This window comes from Nycticebus coucang, chromosome 10 (assembly GCF_027406575.1).
Source record: "Nycticebus coucang isolate mNycCou1 chromosome 10, mNycCou1.pri, whole genome shotgun sequence".
NCBI classification, from domain to species: domain Eukaryota; kingdom Metazoa; phylum Chordata; class Mammalia; order Primates; family Lorisidae; genus Nycticebus; species Nycticebus coucang.
This window is the reverse complement of record NC_069789.1, coordinates 87556053-87578274: the sequence shown is the minus strand read 5'-3', so window position 1 is coordinate 87578274 and position 22222 is coordinate 87556053. Positions and strand designations below refer to the sequence as shown.

Here is a 22222-nt window from a genome sequence, read left to right as displayed (position 1 = left end):
TTTACTTCTAGTGCATGTTATTTCTTCAAAAGGTATGACAATAAAGACTCACAAGAGACTCTCTGAAATGCCTATGGTTTAAAAAAGACTTGGCAAATGTTAACCTGATATCAGAATGACCTTGGAAGCCTTTTGGATGCATTCTATCCTGCCAGCCTTTCAGCATTTCAAACTCTAGGTTTGAACTCATCTTGATGCTTAGAAGTATTTTAAAACAAGACTTACAATCTACCTAATGACCCCTGTATTAATTGAGCATCTGCTCAAAATAGAATACAGAAATAGAAGAGGCATTTTCTTAACATAAGGCTGCTACATAACTGCAAATATAATAAACAAGGTAAATTTCCATTTTCAGAAGATTTGGTTGAAGTAGTGATTTAATGTGTTAATCATCTACTGAAAATAGAAAAGGTATAACAAATAGAATATGAAGCCTACTAGAAATACCAAAGTAATAAATAATGGCAGCATTTCTAGTCAGATAAGCTCAGAGTGTAAAGTTTTTATTATTGTCTACATTTTATATATATTAATGTAAATAATGTGAGATATGAGTATGATTGCAAAGGTAACAAATAACATTGAGCTACATATTATCATGCTTCATTGTAAGGAAGGTGACATATCAAATAAAATAATGAAAGTTATTTTCCGTTATGGATACCAAATTAATAGCAAAAAAATATATTTTTGCATATTATAAAGGAAGAAGTATAATTCACATTGCTGTTAGTAGCACCAGTAATTATAATGGACTAAAACTGTTTTTCTCTAAATGCTTAAAAATGCAGAATTAAAACTTCAGAAGTCTACCATATTTTGTCAGGTTTTAATACATTACTTCATTACATATTATCTTCCCTATTGGAAATATGCTTTTTTCTCATGCAAATTATCAGGCAATCTGGGGGTCTTTTACCTCTCCTTTATGCCTATAAAGAGATGAGCCTTTTAAAATTAACCTTAATGGAGTTGTTTTTCTTAGATTTTAAATCTGAGAGAGAAATAGATCATAAAGTTGACCTACCAGCATCAAACCTTGAGCTGAACCCAAAGACAGTCTTTGCCACAAGGAACTTTTTCTTAGCTTTTCAAGCAAATCTAAGATCTTACTTAAATTCAAAAATATGAATGCATTTTCATCATAGTTGAAGCAAAAAAACCTGAGACAATTTAAGACTTTTTCTTTTCTCATTCTTTCTAGTTGATCTCTAAGAAACTACCTTTCTCAGGAAAACAAACGACCCACAGAAGCTTTTCTTCCCTGGGCAATTGATTTACTTTTCCTTTTACAGATTTAATTTTTCTTAGTACAAGATAATAAGAAATCCATTTTCTCTAGAAGTGCCTTGTGTCTGCAAAAAGTTCTTTGAGAGCACTGACGGAAGTTAATCAGTGACCTCTTTTCACCCCCTTTCTAGCTTACCTCTCTCCCTCCCCCTTCCCCCCCCAAAGCTGAGGTGTGTCACTGCTGCACTGAGGGTGATGAAGAGACTTGAACACTCTCTGGGACTTTCAGCTGTGACAGAAGCTCTGACACTGCCTACTGAAGCAGGTTCTGAAGCTCTCATGTGCAGCGTTTAACAGATGCTGAGCAGGGCACCTGGTTGCATTAGCCAAGACTGCAGGTTTCCTTAATTCCAAGCCATGAATGAATCCAGGTGGACTGAATGGAGGCTCCTGAACATGAGCAGTGGCATTGTGAATGTGTCCGAACGCCACTCCTGCCCACTTGGATTTGGCTACTACAGTGCAGTGGATGTCTGCATCTTCGAGACAGTTGTTATTGTCTTGCTGACGTTTCTGATCATTGCTGGGAATTTAACAGTTATCTTTGTCTTTCACTGTGCTCCACTTTTACATCATTATACCACCAGCTATTTCATTCAGACGATGGCATATGCTGACCTTTTCGTTGGAGTTAGCTGCTTGGTTCCTACTCTCTCACTTCTCCACTACTCCACAGGTGTCCACGAGTCACTGACTTGCCAGGTTTTTGGATATATCATCTCAGTTTTAAAAAGTGTTTCTATGGCATGTCTTGCTTGCATCAGTGTGGATCGCTACCTTGCTATAACCAAGCCTCTTTCCTACAATCAACTGGTCACTCCTTGTCGCCTGAGAATTTGCATTATTTTGATCTGGATCTACTCCTGCCTAATTTTCTTGCCTTCCTTTTTTGGCTGGGGGAAACCTGGTTATCATGGTGACATTTTTGAATGGTGTGCCACCTCTTGGCTTACCAGTGCCTATTTTACCGGCTTTATTGTTTGTTTACTTTATGCTCCTGCGGCCTTGGTTGTCTGCTTCACTTACTTCCACATTTTCAAAATTTGCCGGCAGCACACCAAAGAGATAAATGACCGAAGGGCTCGATTCCCCAGCCATGAGGTAGATACTTCCAGAGAGACTGGACACAGCCCTGATCGTCGCTATGCCATGGTTTTGTTTAGAATTACCAGTGTATTTTACATGCTGTGGCTACCTTACATCATTTACTTTCTTCTAGAAAGTTCCCGTGTCTTGGACAATCCAACACTGTCCTTCCTAACAACCTGGCTTGCTATAAGTAATAGTTTTTGTAACTGTGTGATATATAGTCTCTCCAACAGCGTTTTCCGGCTAGGCCTACGAAGACTGTCTGAGACAATGTGCACATCTTGTTTGTGTGTGAAGGATCAGGAAGCACAAGGGCCCAAACCTAGGAAACGGGCTAATTCCTTTTCCATTTGAAGAGGACTATGTAGTAAATCAAAGGAAATCTGACAGTGGTTTTGGATTGTAGTCTTGATTCATGTGGAAATTTGCCATCATACATATATTTACTTGAATAATTGACTCTGAAGTGAAGGATGAGACTAAAGGTTTCTTTTCTTTTTCCTTTTTGTGGAAGAAACTGAAGAAAAGGATGTATAGAGGGTTATCTCATAAGATAATTATAGCGTGTGAGTATAATTGTGCAGTAATAGGAAAAATTAAGCAGTGAGGATGAAAAAAGTATCTCAAACCTTATGTAGGACTTCAGCAAGCCCCTTGGCATCTGTGTCTCTGATTATATACTCTCTGCCTCTTTGTCTCTCATTTTGTCTGTCTCTGTTTTGCTCACTCTTTGGGTTTTTGCAAGTTATGACTTACGTAAATTGCCCTTTATAGAAAAATGCTACGTATTATTTTTGTGATAAAGAATAATCTTTTGCATCAAAGTGTACCTTTAAACACACTGATCTGCCACCCATAAGTAGTCTCTTCATGGAGGATGTGCAGTAACATTGTATTTTATTACATGCCACATAACCACCTTGCTTGTGCTTTTATTATCTACAATGCAACACAAATTGTCTGTTATAAACAAATAAAAACAGTATTTTTGTTTCTTCTGGGTAAAATGACATTTGCTTTTTACCCTCTTCCTAATAGCCTGCTTTTTTTTTCTCTTTTCTTCCCGATCTGTATCCTTTGGTACCTTCAAAGTGTCTTAGCTAATGATAGAATCTGCAGTATAAAGCAACCGTAATGTTAAGTAATTCATTCTTTCCAACAAAGCAATCTGGTAGTCTGTTAAATATTTTTAATGATTTTTGGAAACGTTTTTATCTGGTTCCTTTTAATTATTTCATGTGCCTAAAAGTGATGTCTTTTTTTGTGATAAAAAAAAGCTTCATTTTTCAAGAAAACCCACAAATAATTCTAATGCACATGCAGAGTACTCACCCAGCAATGAGATATCAATCTTAATGCTACTTGGAATGTCCTGTTTAAAAAAAAACAAAACAGAACAGTGAAACATTAATCTTTTTTGTGCTAGGTCTATAATATCTTATGCTGTGTCCACTACTCATCCTTGTGATAGGTGTTTGCACATACAGCAAGGAAAATGTAAATTATATTATGTGATCTGTGCCTAATTGTTTTTTTAGCACAATATATAGATCAATGTTGTTTAAGTTGTCAACATTGGGAAAAGTGTATACAAATCTTATTTTAAGAGAAAAATACTTTTGTGTAGTTATTCAGATATTTATATTAGACAAAGCTGCTAAAAATACAATATACTTTATCAAATACAGATAAGAGTTGTCAGTATTTTCTTTTGTAATGATCTGTTTTCAAATGCAGAGATTAACTTATTTTTTAGTTTGCTAAATGAGATTGTGTAATTCATTGTCAGGGGTTTAGACGTAGCAAAGTGGCATTTGGGGAATTAGTAGTGAAGCAGGTATGAATAGTAAAACATCTAAAACTTTACTTTTTTACCATAAGTTTCTTGCCTGAAAGATATTTTAAAATTTATATCAAACTACTGAGTATTTTTCTTCTCAGCATTTTTGATTTCTTTGTTTTATGAATGCATTTAATGAAATGTGCCTATGACTCTTCAAATTAAAAGCCAACCAACCATGTTTGCACACTGGTGGTTTGACTTCAGAAGTCCTTTATTAGAAATATTGTCATTTTATTGAGGTTGTTCTGAACCCCTGTATATTTTTAAAGATGTACAAAAGTATTAAAATAAAGAATAAAATAGTATTCTATATACATGAAAATCAGACTTTGCTTCAGTTTAATGAAATATTTCCTTAGAATAAAAGGTTACTTGTTTGGGAATCAAAATTTAATTGTTGTACACTCTGTAGCTTGAGTTTATATTATTCTTATTCCCTCTTTGCCATTGGCATCCTGGGTGAGTTAAAGTGTGCCTTTTAAATCAGACTAGTACAAGAAAATCATAAAGTTCAAGGAAACATGGTACTGCTAACTTTTCAGGTGTCATAAATAAAACCTTCATTATTGTATGTATTATTTAAGAATCAGGTTTTGTTTTCTTTAGGGTATAAATATAGTTTGAAAAGATCCAGTATAGATCCTGTGTACAGAAATTCTGAGGCCATGTTATTGCATTTTCCTCTTCTGGCTTTCCCTCATAATTTACTAAGTGTTAATATTACATATGTTATAACATTTAATCCTCACTACAGCCTTTTGAGATAGTAGTGTTATCGTTCTCACTATAGAGAAGAGGAAACTAAAGAAAAGTGATTTATTCAGACTCACTCAACTAGTCATTGACAGAGGTTCCTGTGCACTCAGCAGGCCTTGAGCCAAAACCTGTACACTTCACCGGTATGCTGCCCTGCTTTCTTTTCGTAAGAAAATCTTATGTACTTTCAAATCTTTGTACCTTTGTACATTTCCCTTACAGAATTTCTCCAAGTTTAATTTCTCTTTTCTTACCGCAAGTCTTTTGCTTCATTTCTTTTTTTACAGTATCTTTTTCTTTGATCTTACATTTCTTTTATTAAAATAGCAATCTGATAAGCTCAAATTTGCCAGTTTAGTCTACGATCAAACTGAAATTCTTGATATTACTTTTGTTCATTTTTATTGTTTTCCTTGAATGACTTTTTGAAATATTTGCAAATTTCTTTTTGAAAAAGAAATTTTGAAGGGGGAAAAGTGGTAAAGAAAGGGTTTATCTAGGCTGAAAGAGGCTGAATGAGACAAGTGCTAGGATTAGGTTCTTCATTTACTGCCGTGTTTCGTGTGCATCTCGAAGGGAAGGGACTTAATTTCCTTTTGACATATTTTAATGTGTTTATATAATAACAATACTTATTTGGAAGCTCCTCTGTCTTTTTTAGGTTAGTGTGTTTTAAGAATAGGAAGCATACCCATTATTCCTGTCATTATATTCTGTGGTGATTATCTAGTTTGGTTATAAATGATAGCCAAAAAATAAAATGATGCGGGTGGCGCCTGTGGCTCAGTGAGTAGGGCGCTGGCCCCATATACCGAGGGTGGCGGGTTCAAACCCAGCCCCGGCTGAACTGCAACCAAAAAATAGCCGGGCGTTGTGGCGGGCTCCTGTAGTCCCAGCTGCTCAGGAGGCTGAGGCAGGAGAATCTCTGAAGCCCAAGAGCTAGAGGTTGCTGTGAGTCCTGTGACATCATGGCACTCTAGTGAAGGAGGTAAAGTGAGACTCTGTCTCTACAAAAAAAAAAAATAATAATAATAAAAAAACAAAATGATTCTCTATTCTTTTACTTAAGCCTTCTATGTAGGTCACTATGAAAGTTTTGAGACAGACTGTATTATGGTCCATTATTTGACATGCAAGAAACACAGTCAAGAGCATTCCCTCTGCTTCATCTGTGAAAGTTCAACTTACTCTGCTTACTGATGTTGCTGGGAGGGCTTCATTTGTTTTTGTCTATGCTGATTTTATGTTCCTTTATTTTTGTGTATCTCAAAACTTTTATAATGATCCACATATTATTTGTATAGTTGTTTCTAAAGTTATGGAATATTGGAAGGCTTTATAATTTACTAACATATGAAACCTTGGCTGAAATCTAAGTCCTCATAAGCTGCTTGGCTTTCAGGTAAGTTACTGAACGTTCCCAAACCTTAGTTTGGGCATTTGGGGGGGACAAAAAGGCAGACACTTGTACCCCACATTCGGCTAGATTTGAAGGCTTAAGAAGATTTTATAGTCTGTATGCCCAGTACAGTTCCTGGCACATAGGAAGTGTTCAGCATGTGGTGATAGCTGTTTTATTATCTTCTTGAATGCCATGTTTATCATCATCACAATTTAAAGGTCACTAATCCCACTTCAAACAGAATTAATACATTGCACATTAGGGTTTTCTAAGAGCATTTTTATCCCCTTAAATCCGTTAGGCTCAAATTTTGAGTTGAACTCGGATATTTTTGTATTTTTTAGTTTTTTTGCAGTTTTTGGCCAGGGTTGGGTTTAAACCCGCTACCTGTGGCATATGGGGCCGGCACCCTACTCCTTTGAGCCATAGGTGCCACCCTGAACGCGGATGTTTTAAATACGGAAAAGTTTCATAATTTCTGAAAGCTCATTTCTCAGGAATAATTATTCATAAAGACATCATTTGAGATTAAAGATAACACATCAAAAAGGCATTAAGATGAGATAGTCTGGGATCATTCTGAGATTAACCCACCTCCTTATTATGTTAAGTATGCTTAAATATCTTTTTTCTCAATAGGATGTCAATAGTAGGAAAGGGTTGTCCAGAGATGTCTTAATATTTGTCTTCGCATTTTAATTTTCCTCATTTATTAAAATGGAAAATGAGCTATTTTTTCCACATAATATTTATTACTCAGAAGAAAGATTGATTAATAAGCTGATTTGCTTTACAGATACCATTAATTACATGAGTTTTAAAAAAGATGAAGTTGTCTTACAGTTCCTTTCTTTGTTCCTCCCCATTCTGGAAGCTAATCTGTAGATGTGAATAAGCTATAATTATGTAATGAACAGATAAAAAAAGCTTAAGATGTGGGGAATCTGTTGATACAACATTCTGAGCATAGCATCACCATGTTGGTAATGGGAGCATGTGTTAGTGAGTTGATACCATATTCTAAAATATGTAGGTTCTAGTAGATTCTTTTTTCTCTGAACAAAACTTTATTTTACAATTAAGGATATGTAGAAAATGGTGTATTCTGTAACCAAATGTATAGATATTGAGGAAAAGAAAATGGCTAGAAAAGATCCCTTTTTAATGTTTCTTATGAAAGATTGATTCAGTGCTAGTTTTACTCTATAATTTGAAATATATAGAATTTTTTCAATAGTAAAAGTGGTTGTCTTTTAAAAAGGTTAAAAATGATGTAATAGGCTCAGCGGCTGTGGCTCAAGCGGCTACGGTGCCAGTCACATACATCTGAGCTGCTCGGTTCGAATCCAGCCCTGGCCCGCCAAACAACAATGATGGCTGTAACCAAAAAATAGCCGGGCGTTGTGGCAGGCGCCTGTAGTCCCAGCTACTCGGGAGGCTGAGGCAAGAGAATTGCCTAAGCCCAAGAGCTGGAGGTTGCTGTGAGCTGTGATGCCACACACTACCGAGGGCGACAGTGAGATTTGTCTCAAAAAAAAATTTTTAAAAAGGCTCAAGAAAGAAGTTGAACTAGCCTTTTTTTCTCTCACCTCTCTTTCTTTCTTTCTTTTTTTCTTTTTGAAGTAGAGTCTCTCTGTGTTGCCCTCAGTAGAGTTTCATGGCATCATAGCTCATAGCAACCTCAGACCCTTGGGCTCAAACAGTTCTCTTGCCTCAGCCTCCCAAATGGTTGGAACTACCACAGGGGCCTACCACAACTATTTATTATTATTTTTTTTAAGAGATGAGGTCTCACTATAGCTTAGTCTGGTCTTGAACTCATGAGTCAGCTGATCCGCCCGCCTCGGCCTCCCAATTACAGAGGTGAGCTGCTGTGCCCTGCAGCCTGTTCTTTAAAATTCAAAATTGTAGAGTATAGAAAGAGATGGACAGTACCTTTGTCTGTGATTATACCTGACACAAAGAAGGGTGGTTCTTGTGTATGCTCTATGTAAAATACAATTTTGAGACATTTACTTATGTCCCTAATAGAGTTTGAAGTTTAAAATAGACATTACTAGATCATGCATTTTATACTAATAGCTTCTTTACGGTTATTCCATGTATATTTTAAGGAAGTTTTTAATTAAAAATGCAATATTAGTCAGATTGATGTTGTAAGTAACAGGTTTGGAAAGAATTAAAAGAGAATTTGGGAAGGAGGATGTTTAAAAAATCCTGAAAATCCTCATGTTAATATAAAAAGCTAAATTATATTTGGATTTTTCTTATGTCTATTATTTTGGCAAAGAAAGATAATTCAAAATGCTGTTTTTGGAATTGTTTGATGTTATCAGTTTCAAAGTAGAGCAAAATGTCTTATATGTAAGAAACTTAGATATAATTTATATCTTATTTTTTATGAAACGGTCTTCTTGCCATAGATTGATTTTAAAATGTACTTTATATTGTAATAGGACAAATATATATACACTCAAGTTTTCACTCTCTTACAATAGATTTTGAAAATAAAACTCCCCAAATTAGTTTTATTTCATTCCCTATTTCTGTTGCCCAAAGGCAATTTTAAAAATTTATAACATGTCCAAGATTATAAAATTTTACTTGATTTTTAGGTGTATGTATTTGGGAATAAATCTGGAAAAGTACATTTTGAAAATTTGTATTTAGAGTTCTGTGTTACTGAATGGGTCTTGGGATGGCTTGTTATTTCAGTCGTCAGTTTCCTCTATCAGCTCTCTTCTTTCTTGGTCTATGAATCTGATTTATGCTTATAATTCAACAACCAGTAAACTTTATTAGAGGACTTTATCTTGATTTACTTTTATTAATTTTGAAGTCCATGACATCCAGTGGTAGAAAGGGGGCAAATTAATGTGTATATATGGGTGTATTTGTATTGTAACACTTTTACTTACACCCACTGCTCTTAGATGGGAGGAGCCCTGTTCTCTCAATTTGCAAGTAGGCTATTTAGTTATTTTCATCATAGTTAGAGGTACACATTTTTAAAGAAAACATATTAAGGTTTAAAGCAGTAGTTCTCAACCTGTGGGTCATGACCCACAGGAACTATATTAAAGGGCCGCAGCATTAGGAAGGTTGAGAACCACTGGTTTAAAGTAACATTCTTGTGTGGAATTAACCATGGTATATCAATTTTGGAATAGTATAATAATAAGGGATATATTCAAGTGACTTGATATATCACAAGGAAAATGAAAACAGGTCCTTGCTCCTCTCATGTGTGAGGGTTAAGAAGTTATTGGAGGCTGGGAGTGAAGGCTCATGCCTGTAATCTTAGCATTCTGGGAGGCTGAGACAGGTAGATTGCTTGAGCTCAGGAGTTCGAGACCAACCTGCAAGAGTGAGACCCTGTCTCTACTAAAAAATAGAAAACTAGCCAGACAATGGTGGCACATGCCTGTAGTGTCAGCTACTTGAGATGCTGATGCAAGAGGATTGGTTGAGCCCAGAAGTTTGAGGTTGCTGTGAGCTATGATGATACCATGACACTCTACCCAGAGTAACAGAGTGAAATTCTGTCTCTGAAAAAAGAAAGAAAATAAAATAAATTATTGGGAAAAACCTTCAAAATAAAATTTGAAAAAGCTTAAAATGGTTTTGAACATTTATAATGCCCTTGACATTATGCATTAGGTATAATCTAAAAGTGTTTGCGAGTAAACATGATCTCATTTCACATGTAGAATTCTTGAGATAAAAGTTTTTTAGTGACCTTAATGAAATCATATAATGAGACAGGTATACTACGGACTATATATCTTATGTAGCAGTAGTATTACCTGTAAAATGGTTCTTAGCCAGGCGTCGTGGCAGGCGCCTGTAGTCCTAGTTACTCGGGAGGCTGAGGCAAGAGAATCGCCTAAGCCCAAGAGCTGGAGGTTGCTGTTTGCTGTGAGGCCACAGCACTCCACCGAAGGTAACAAAGTGAGACTCTGTCTCTTAAAAAAGAAAAAGGTTCTTAATAATGTACTTATGCATGGCTGGTAGTAGAGTGACCTGACCTTTCTTTCTTGAGTAGAAAATGAAGAATTAGTTGATATGGAAAAATTCCATATGAAATTTTATCTTTTAACTTATAAAGTAGGAATATTTATTTTAAAATTAACTGTAAGGCCAGGTGCAGTGGCATGTAATTCCAGCATTCTGGGAGGCTGAGGTGGGTGGATTGCTTGAGCTCACAAGTTCAAGACCAGCCTGAGCAAAAGCAAGACCCCCCCATCCCTACTAAAAACAGTAAAACTGAGGCAAGAGGATCGCTTGAGCCCAAAGGTTGAAGGTTACTGTGAGCTATGATGCCACAACACTTTACCCAGGGCAACAGTTTGAGACTCTGTCACAAAAAAATATAAAAATCAATCAATAAGTAAATAAATAAAATTAACTGTATATTGAAGACGAAATTTTGAGACATTAATATTTCTTGAAACAGTTTCTTATTTGTATTTTATTGTATTTTCTTATTTGTAAATATTTAGGATACTAAAAATTTCTTACTGTATTTTCTTATTTGTAAATATTTAGGATACTAAAAATGTACCTCTCCTTTTGAAAACATGACAGTCATTTGCTGAGTATATTGAGAGAGATGTAGACTGACTTGAACAGTATTTTCTGTGTATTTAAAAAGTTATAGTCTTAATTATGAAGAATTGTTAAAATCACATTATTTTCATGTAACTACTTTTAGAAAGTAATCATGTCATAGGCCTGGACTTTTTATGTTCTGAAATTTCTTTGTAATAGATTTACAGTGATGTTGAAATCATCATGTGTTGGATTTTTCTCAAGCATTATGATGGCAAAGGTTTTCATATTTCCTGCTACAGTGTTTTTTAAATATAGGGGATGCCCAAAAATATATTAAACATTTTAGAAAAGGAAAAAACTACATTAAAATAGTAATACTCAATGTATACTAGTAACAAAAGGTGAATACCCGTTGTGTTTGACTTCTACAGTTATAAGCAGTGCTCAAAGTGATTACCAACAATGTCCAGACACTTCTGATTACAGCAGACTATTGCTTGAGTAACGTTGACCAAAGTATCCACTTGTATCACTTGCATAACATTTCAGTTCCTTCCCAGAGTACTGCCATTGTAGCTGGTTCTCTACTGCACACCACATCCTTTAAGGTCTCCCATACTCATGCCTCCATTATCATTGTACTTCTCCAATGTTCTCACATTTCAAATACTACTTCAAAGTGGTCTTGTGCTCCTTGAATGACAACCATGTTGCCATTTTCTTTGACTACGGTGCCTATTGTATGGTGGTGCTAGCATTCATTTGATTCCACCATCTTTTGAGTGAACATCATACTGCACATTGCTATGTTAATTGAATTCGACTTCAAAAAGTAATGTGTAGATCACATTTCTTAAAATCTGTATATGTTTTTGGGGCACCCTCTGTATTTGTATATAATATATAAAATATTCAGGGAACGATATTAATCTAAATTAGTGATGTTTTAAATAAAACCTTAAATAAAACCTTTTAAATATATAATTTAGTTTTATTTCAATAAACTAATATACTTACAGAAAATTAAAGGAATTCAAATTAGGAGAACACAAAGTTATCTTGTAAATATCTTTAGATGAAACCTTTTCTTAAATATTAATAGTTTATGGTATATGTATCAAGTGAATGTATATAAATTTCACTGAGTTACTTGAAATGTTTATATTCATAAATATTTAAAATTTCCACAATTATGGCTACCTAATTTATGCTACTTATTTAAAGAGTTTGCAAGACATTGCTAAGTCCAAATTCTGATTTTAATATTTTTGGCATTCCAAATCAAGTTAGGACAATGATTTATTGATTGTGTTATGTCCAGGGCATAAATTATGGTTCTGTATTAATCCTGGATCCTGTTAAATCGATGAATAACTTATTTAATTGTGGGGACAGATTATCTAATTTGTAGAATTTGAGGGAGAGATTGCAGAAAAGTCTTAGGAACAGGGCAGTAGTTTGAAGAGTTAGTGGGATCAATGCATTTAAAAATATGAGTTGATGGGCGGCGCCTGTGGCTCAAGGAGTAGGGTGCCGGTCCTATATGCCGGAGGTGGCAGGTTCAAACCCAGCCCCGGCCAAAAACCAAAAAAAAAAAAAAAAAAAATATATATATATATATATATATATATATGAGTTGATCTCAATATTTATCCATTTGTTTGGATGTTATAGCTACAGGAACCTTGGGATATTTATGAAGTTATTGAAGTAACAGGAGAGGAAATGTTTAATGTTCAAATTAGTACAAAAGAACTGTGTGGAGAAATATACAGTATCACTGGGCTGCAGTATATGAAAAAGAAAATATCCTTTATGTGGAATAAATCTGATTCAAAAAAAATTATTACCTTAGGTGCAATTAATTATAAGCTCTGCAATTTGGATAAGACTATTAACATGGGTAGAATTAGCTTGAGGGACTGCACATAGAACACATTCTACCAACTTAGGCGTCTTCCTAGGCTACTTCTGAAGTTGTTTTCCCTAATATTCATTACCTGATTATAGGTGAATATCACTATATGAAGTCTGTTATTAAAGACAGATTTTAACTTTCTGCCAAATAATCAAGCTAATCATATTATATGAACCTGATGTTTTCTTAATAATAAAATCATTCATTCATTCACTCAGGTATTCATTAGGTTGTTACTTTGTGCCAGGGACTATTCCAAATTATTTGCAAGATAATGAGATTTCTACATTAAACAGATTTTCAGTCTCCCAAGAGCCTATAGACTACTGGGGATATATGGAGTATATATAGATAACAATAGGATAAGATAAGGGTTGAGAATTTCCAGTTCACTGCTTACTATACATAAAATTTTATTGGACCATAGCGGGGCCCATTATGTATTGCCCATGGCTGCTTTCATGCCACAATGGTGGAATTAAGTTGCTGTAATAGAGATTTTACGTTGTGCAAATCCTAAAATATTTACTCTCTGACTCTATACAGAAGAATAAATTTGCTAGCCCCTGATAGAAGACATTATAATGGCCATTTTGTGTTACTCACGATAGAAGGTTGTGCTTTTCTAATTGTTAAAGAATCTCATAAGAAGGAGTGATTACTGATTTCAGCTTGATTCATTCAGGCGTCAGGAAAATGTCTAGTGTGTGGGTCAAAATCCAGACATTCATTCATCCTCTGTGATTCAGTTTGTCAACTGAATACTTTTCTCTACTGAAACAGATTTCCTCTTTCTAATTAGTTCTTACCTTACAATGTTAGCCTGCATACTTACATTTAGGTCATGTTCCTATTTGGATAAAGTTCTTTGCATATAAACCTTGATTTCTAGTCTCTTTACTCTTATTAAGTATAATCGTATATTACCTATAGGTATGTAATGAATAATAATCAACATTGGATATAATTTTTAAGCATCAGAAACATTTATTAAACTTCTCATCAATAAATGATAATCTTATAGTTTGAAAGAGTTAATTATAATTAAGCAAGCCTTTTTTTTAGTACTTTAATCAGTAAAACAGAAAACTAACAAACAGAATATGAATATATAGGAACCAAATTTGTATGCAACTCTAAAATGTATATGATTTAAGAGAATTTATAATTCTTCATTGCTGTATAACATTATTAGTAGGTCTTGTTAATTTATAAGTGAGGAAATAAATCTATATAGTCATACTTGTGGCTAAGATTTATTATGACACTAGCAATTTTGTGTTTTCTGATGTTGTTAACTAATGGATGAAAATACAAACCAGTTTCAAGTGAGCCACAATTTATATTTATATAAATTAAGCATTTTAGGAAACACTGCTGATTCAGTTAATCACAGGTATTTGATATATTATTAAAATATGCCTTGGTTAGTACTATTGTTTTAAACTAATCCATTAGATAGTTTGGGTTTTCTTCAAGTTTTGTATGTGAGTGAGAAAAGGAATAAAGGATCCTGTCATTCATTTTGAAGATAATACTTTATTTGGTCTATTAGAATAAAAGCAAATACCATGTTACACTGGTCTCTCATTATCCATGGGGGGTTGTTCCAGGACACCCCATGGATATCAAAATCCACAGATTCTCAAGTCCCTTATATAAAAACAGGGTAGTATAACCTGCATACATCCTTCTGTATATTTTCAGTCTTCTCTAGATTACTTGTAATATCTAATACAGTGTAAATCCTACGTAAATGGTTATGATACTATATTGCTTAGGTAATAAAGAAATAAAAGCATGTTCTATACATATACAACCATCCTTTTAAAAAATAAGTGTTTTAATGCTGTGGTTGATTGAATCCACAGATGCAAAACCCATGGATATGGAGAGCTGATTTTATGTGCTGTTCCAACTCACTGAGATTTTAGAGCAGCAGTTCTCAACCTGTGGGTCGTGATCCACAGGAACTTTATTAAAGGGCCATGGCATTAGGAAGGTTGAGAACCACTGTTTTAGAGGCATCATTTGAACCCAGATTGTCTTGGTGAACGCCTTAATGCTGTTGATCATGTTTTCCCAAAACTAATGAATAGGATAATTTTATGTAAGATGGTGTATACAAAGATAATAAATAGTCATGTTTCCATTAATTTTATTTATTTATTTATTTTTGAGACAGAGTTTCACTATGTCACCCTTGGTAGAGTGCTGTGGTGTTACAGCTCACAGCAACCTCAAATTGTTGGGCTTAAGTGATTCTCTTGACTCAGCTTCTCAAGTAGCTGAGACTACAGGAACCTGCCACAATGCGCAGCGATTTTTTGGTTATAGTTGTCATTGTTTTTAGCAGGCCTGGGCCAGGTTTGAACCCGCCAGCCCCAGTATATTGGGCCAGTGTCCTTACCACTGATCTATGGACGCTGAGCCCATTACTTTGATTTTAAATAAAAGATATCAGAGAATCATTAGGTCCTCCTACTTTTTTCAGAACAGGTAATAGGATGGTGGGTCTTAAGAGATGTGGTCAAGGATTTCTAACAGAGATAATTGAGTGGCAAAATACTGTCTTCACTTTTTTCTGTACTCAACAACTGGCCTTTCTGTAATCAACACCTTTTAATTTCTGACAACTCTGTAAAAGAATGAGTTATATATGAACTAATCAGCATAAGCTTGGCTCTAAATTCTGTTTCTTCCTAGTTCTCCCTTTGGCATAACTTCCTCTTTTCCTTCTCAATCAAGATTAATTTTAATTGTGTTTATTTTTAACTTTTAAAGAAATATTTCTCCTGAAGGAAATTTAGAAAGTATTCAGAAAGATAAGAAAGAGAATAAATCATGACTGTTTCTCTTACCCAGATTTAATTAGGTTTGATAATGACTTATGACTATATGATAGATTTATTACAGCAAAAGAATATAAAGCAACATTAGGAAAGGGAACCAGGTAGAAGCTTTTCAGGGTCTTCTCCAGGTAGATTCATAACTGTACATACGCAGTTCTTTCAGGAAATAGTTGTGACAACACATGCAAGGTATTGTGTACCAGCGAAGCTCATTAGAGACTCAGTACCAAGGTTTATTGGGGGTTGGTCACACAGACATTCTCTGCCTAGCACCTACCAAAATTCTAGATTCCCAAAAGGAAAGCAGATATTTAATATAAACAATTTTGTTTGCATGCTCTAGGTGCAGTGACCCATTCTTTTCTTTTAGGGGATAAAAAGATCAGTGTAGGGAACAGTTTATTGGCCAAGTTCCCAGAAGCCAGCTATGGGCCAAAGTTGCAAGCAGGTGTTCTAAGCATAGGTGATCGCAGATTGTTAGATTAACCTTTTTTCTATATATTATTATGTCATATTGACATTTCCTAGAATATATGTTTCATAGTGTGTTTTAGGATATTGGTGTCCAATTTCCTCTGTGCATAACAAGAGGAGTCATTCAGTACTCCTATGTTCATGGAAGTGACTGAATGATGACCTGTTTGGTAAGATTTTTATTTTACAGCAGTAGACTTTTCATTTGTAATGTATCATACCTTACTACTTGTGTTAATTTTTTCTAGATTTTGTTATATGCCTTTGCTCAGAATGGTTAACATTTGCCTCTTTTTTCTCATGATCAATAATTGCAAAATATTTACTCAATTATAAAGAAGCTATGCAATTTATAGAACCTAGTTTTCTTCTGTTTAGTATTTTAGCCATGTTTATGATTGTATGGTCTTAAGAGGAGAATTAACAAAAATCACAATTTGGAAAATTAAACTAATTAAATCTTCATAATTGAAATTTAATGGATTATGTTTTATTTAAGTTGTTGCCAAAAGATTGCTTATTTTAACTCTTAATTTGATGTAATCCAGATAAATATTTTGGACTTGTCAGAGGCGTGTATTTTATTTTCTAAAGCTTATATATTGAATTATAAAATTTTAAAAGACCAAGAAATCTTTAAGTCCTCTGTTTATTCATTTTGCAAGTCAAAGTGTAATTAAATATGCAATTATTTGATACCATTTACTATGAGTAATTTTATCGTTTGTATTTTTTAATTAGCTTTAAATATAGAAAGATTTTACTACACGTATCTTTAGCATTTATGACATATTTTGCAGAGATATTTTCAAGACTGCCTTTTAATGGAGGTTTTTAAGATGAAAGATAATGACCTTTGGGATTTTTATTTAAGTGCACTTCTGCCCAAGGACAAATGAATGAGTTGATGACTTTTCAAAATGATCTTTACAGAGTTATAATTTTATAACGTTCTCCCTATCCCTAACTCATTGTTCTCTTTAAATATTTCCACAGAGAACCCATCTACTCTCAAGGATTAAAGTATCATCCTTTTGCCAAATGTTCCAAAATAGAGGTCTCTAAATCTGGCCTTGTACCTTTTTTCCTTTCATGTGTACTTAGCTGCCTTCAACCTTCTTATTCTGGATTTCTCAGAAAAATTGAAACCCAAACAATTACAAAGGGAAAGCATTATTTCTAACTCCTATTCCTTAAAAGTGATCATCTCTTTTTGTTTTGTTTTCTTAACATTATTCATAACAGTATCTTCCTAGATTTCCAACATAGAGCCCTGTATGTTTAATAAATGTTTATTGAAAAAAGACTATGAAGACTTTTTCCTTACTTCCTATTTCATTCAGAATCCCATTTATTCAATTCTTTCTTCACTGTCAATTTCTTTTCTTCCATTGAAAAATCATGTTCTTTCAATCTTCACGTATAGTTTTATTATATTCTTTATGTGCTTTGAATTGTAGGAACTTTAGGTTAACTGATGATTTAGGGATATAGCTTCTTACCCTAAGAATCCTTTTATAACTAGTAAGGTTGCCTCTTGAATTGTTAGGCAACTCTACGACTTAGCAGATACTTCCTAATTGTGAGCCAAAATCTTCTTCCTTGAAATGTTTACCATTTGCTCCTACGGTCCTATGTCCATGTGATCGTATATGTGGAGAAGCACAAAAATAACTCTCCCTTTTTGATACAAATCTTCTGGTATATGAAAGCTACCGTTTATATCTTCTTTCTCAGATTGAACATCTTTATTTCTTCGACACTTTGCCCATTCTTTCATTTAGCAAATATTTATTGGACACCAAAAGGTGACAGTCACTATTTAGATTCTGAGAATATGGTGAAAAAGAATGGTAAGCTTGCTTTTCATTAGGCTTACATCCAAATAGAGGTAAACAAAAAGTATTCCAGATTAAGGTACCAATGAGTAAAAATTAAGACAATTTCAGACTATGGTAGATGCGATGGAGAAAATAAAACCGGTTTTAGGATAGCAAAGTCATGGAGATGGTAGACAACTTCTCTGTGCACTTTGGTTGAAAAATATCTCATCATTTTTGTTAACTTCCACTACAACATGCAGTACAACATTTGGTACTTTTCAAATTCCTATACTGACAAAATTCTGGTTTGCTAATGTCTTCTATGTACGTAGGAAGGTAGGAGCTTCTTAGTTATGTGTTAGATGGAGATATTTTGGACTACCATATCAATAAAGCCACTTTTAAAAAAGAGGACGTGAGTATTTATACTTTGGGGGTTACTTTTGGATTTACACACAGTATTCTGTGGCCTAGTTTGGTCTTACAGTGGGACTAGTAGTTGCCCTACTTGGACGGTGGACTTCCCTTAGTTCAGCCCCAGATGTACTTAGTTGCTTTAATAGCAAGTCACCCTACTTTGTAGTGAATTTTCATCTTACCTATTTTGAACTTGGAAAATCAGTTTATTGAGCCTACTTGCTTGGCCTTTTTCCTTACTTACTCAGCCCTTCCTTCTAGTTTTATGTGATCTTTTTGAATCTTGTAACAGATTTGGAAAGCTTACCTTCTCTGTTGTCTTTCAAGTCAGTAATAGTGATGTAGTAAACAGAAGGGTACCTGGGCAGAACTGAGTAATAAGCTTTCTTATATGTTGGGATTTTTTTGTTTTATTTTTTAAAATTTTAAAAATTTGATTTAACTTTTTGAGGAAAGGTCTCATTATCTCTCAGGCTGGAGTGTATGATCATAGCTCACTGCAGCCTCGAACTCCTGAGCTCACATGATCCTCTTGCCTGAGCCTCCCAAGTAGCTGAGATTACATGTGTGCTCTACTACATTTTGCTAATTGTTTTCATTTTTTTTTAAGAAACAGAGCGTCACTCTGGTGCCCAGGCTAGTTTCAAACTCCTGGCCTCCAGTGATCCTCCCACTTCAGCCTCCTGAGTAGGTGGGACTAAAGGTATGAATCACCATATATACCATTGCTTTATCTAATTAGCCTATTTCCTATATTGCCATACATCGATCTATAACTCTACCTAAATGTGTTAATATCTAGTTCTCAGTCTTCTTCATGAAGTCTTTCCCCAGGCCAATATCTTCCAGTGTTTTTCCTATGCTTTCTTTGAGGATTTTTATTGTTTCATGCCTTAAATTTAAGTCCTTTATCCATCTTGAATCAATTTTTGTGAGTGGGGAAAGGTGTGGGTCCAGTTTCAGTCTTTTACATGTAGACATCCAGTTCTCCCAACACCATTTATTGAATAGGGAGTCTTTCCCCCAAGGTATGTTCCTGTTTGGTTTATCGAAGATTAGGTGGTTGTAAGATGTTAGTTTCATTTCTTGGTTTTCAATTCGATTCCAAGTGTCTATGTCTCTGTTTTTGTGCCAGTACCATGCTGTCTTGAGCACTATGGCTTTGTAGTACAGACTAAAATCTGGTATGCTGATGCCCCCAGCTTTATTTTTATTACTAAGAACTGCCTTAGCTATACGGGGTTTTTTCCTGTTCCACAATTGCAACAACAACAAAAATAAACAAATGGGACTTCATTAAACTGAAAAGCTTCTGTACAGCTAAGGAGACAACAACCAAAGCAAAGAGACAACCTACACAATGGGAAAGGATATTTGCATATTTTCAATCAGACAAAAGCTTGATAACTAGGATCTCTAGAGAACTCAAATTAATCCACATGAAAAAAGCCAACAATCCCATATATCAATGGGCAAGAGACATGAATAGAACTTTCTCTAAAGATGACAGACGAATGGCTAGCAAACACATGAAAAAATGTTCATCATCTCTATATATTAGAGAAATGCAAATGAAAACAACCCTGAGATATCATCTAACCCCTGTGAGAATGGCCCACATCACAAAATCTCAAAACTGCAGATGCTGGCGTGGATGTGGAGAGAAGGGAACACTTTTACACTGCTGGTGGGACTGTAAACTAGTACAACCTTTCTGGAAGGAAGTATGGAGAAACCTCAAAGCACTCAAGCTAGACCTCCCATTTGATCCTGCAATCCCATTACTGGGCATCTACCCAGAAGGAAAGAAATCCTTTTATCATAAGGACACTTGAACTAGAGTGTTTATTGCAGCTCAAAAATGTGGAAACAGCCTAAATGCCCACCAACCCAGGAATGGATTAACAAGCTGTGGTATATGTATACCATGGAATACTATTCAGCCATTAAAAAAAATGGAGACTTCACATCCTTCGTATTAACCTGGATGGACGTGGAAGACATTATTCTTAGTAAAGCATCACAAGAATGGAGAAGCACGAATCCTATGTACTCAATTTTGATATGAGGACAATTAATGAAAATAAAGGTTATGGGGGGGGAGTAGAAAGAGGGAAGGAGGGAGGGGGGTGGGGCCTTGGTGTGTGTCACACTTTATGGGGGCAAGACATGATTGCAAGAGGGACTTTACCTAACAATTGCAATCAGTGTAACCTGGCTTATTGTACCCTCAATGAATCCCTAACAATAAAAAAAAACCAAAAAAAAAAAAAAAAAAAACTATGAATACAAAAAAAAAATCTAGTTCTCATTTTTTCCTTTTATTTTCAATTATTTTATGAGATGTTTGTCAAAGAGAGTGAAGCATAATGTGTCAGAATGCACTCGAATACAAATGATTTGGATTTTAATTGTTTCTTTCATTTTTTGTTACCTGTGTAATACTGGGCATGCTACCCAGCTTCTCCGACACTTGGTTTCCTAACAATTGCTCCTGATTTATAGGAATATGTGAGATAATGAATACAAATCACCTATCACAGTGCCCGTAATATAAAAGAACCTATGAAATGTTAGCAGTACAGCTTTAATCTTTGTTGTTATTGGCCTACAGATTAAATATAGTCTCTTGGGCTTTCTTGGTCTAAAATACCTTTAAATGCATGTGCACACATACAAATGTACAGAGTTAGTTTTTGCCATTTATTCTTAGGGATGGACACAGTAAAAACATTTTTATTTTTTTAAGTCTCATAAGCCATCTGTCTAGAATTTTACTAGATGTAGCATCAAAGTTACCATCTCTGAAATCCATATGTTCTTACTGAAAGCTCAAAAGTTGTCTTCTCTCTAATCAGTTATCATCTTTTCTAGGGTCTATAATTTCTCCAAGATTAATAATACTACCGGAACTTTTGGTAGCTATTTTGGGGTATCTTTGAGACTAGTTAAAAATGAGGCATGGCATGGGAGGCAGAAAGTAAATTTGGGAATTACTTGAGTATTTTACTTAGCTATGGTTCTCAGGTGTTTGTTGGAGACTAAAATTGTAGCAAGGAAGAAAAATAAAATTTCTGTTCAATATAGAAATAACTAATAAATAACTACTAAACGACATAGCTGTTGCATAAGCCCTGTAAATATAATAAATATCCATTATTATTATTATTTTGTTTAACTCCTTTAGCAACTCTGTATCAACTATTAGAAATTTGCCTGTCCTTGCTTGTATATATCTAGGAACAAGTTACTACTTTTTAGTTTTACAAGTGAGGATGGTAACCATCTGAACTTAGATGGGTCAGCGCACATCTAAGTGGCAGAACCTATAGAAGTCAAATCTAGTTTTTTATCTAACTTCAAACTCACTTTTTCCCACATAACCCATGCTGCCTTCCTTTTCCTCCTATTATTTGAAAATTAATGTTATACTGATACTGTATAGTAAATTGAAACTACTATTATTTTCAATGTTATTTCTTTTTTTTTTTTTTTGTGGTTTTTGGCCGGGGCTGGGTTTGAACCCGCCACCTCCGGCATGTGGGACCAGCACCCTACTTCTTGAGCCACAGGTGCCACCCAAAACTACTATTATTTTCTTTCAATAGCCATTTATCCCTGAGAAGCTAGTAAAGGTTTGTTACAGAGAGAGTCAGAGAATGGATGAGTATCATGAGTGAATTTGACAAATTTCTCTAAATAAGAAAATGTTAGCCTTTTAGAAGTATTATGAAATTATAAATCTTACAGTTGAAGAGAACTTCTTGGTTGTGAGGTTTTGTTTTTTCTGACCATGTAACA

The 22222-nt window shown here is 34.6% G+C and overlaps 2 protein-coding genes across 7 annotated transcripts in view; both read left to right on the top strand.

Moving 5' to 3' along the window:
* RABGAP1L (RAB GTPase activating protein 1 like) overlaps window positions 1–22222 on the top strand; it is a 754150-nt gene that overhangs the window by 278160 nt on the left and 453768 nt on the right. The window lies entirely within an intron of this gene.
* GPR52 (G protein-coupled receptor 52) lies at window positions 1505–4016 on the top strand. The gene has a single exon (XM_053605166.1). It carries the CDS (start codon window positions 1651–1653, stop codon window positions 2734–2736), a length of 1086 nt encoding a protein of 361 aa, XP_053461141.1. The 5' UTR covers window positions 1505–1650; the 3' UTR covers window positions 2737–4016.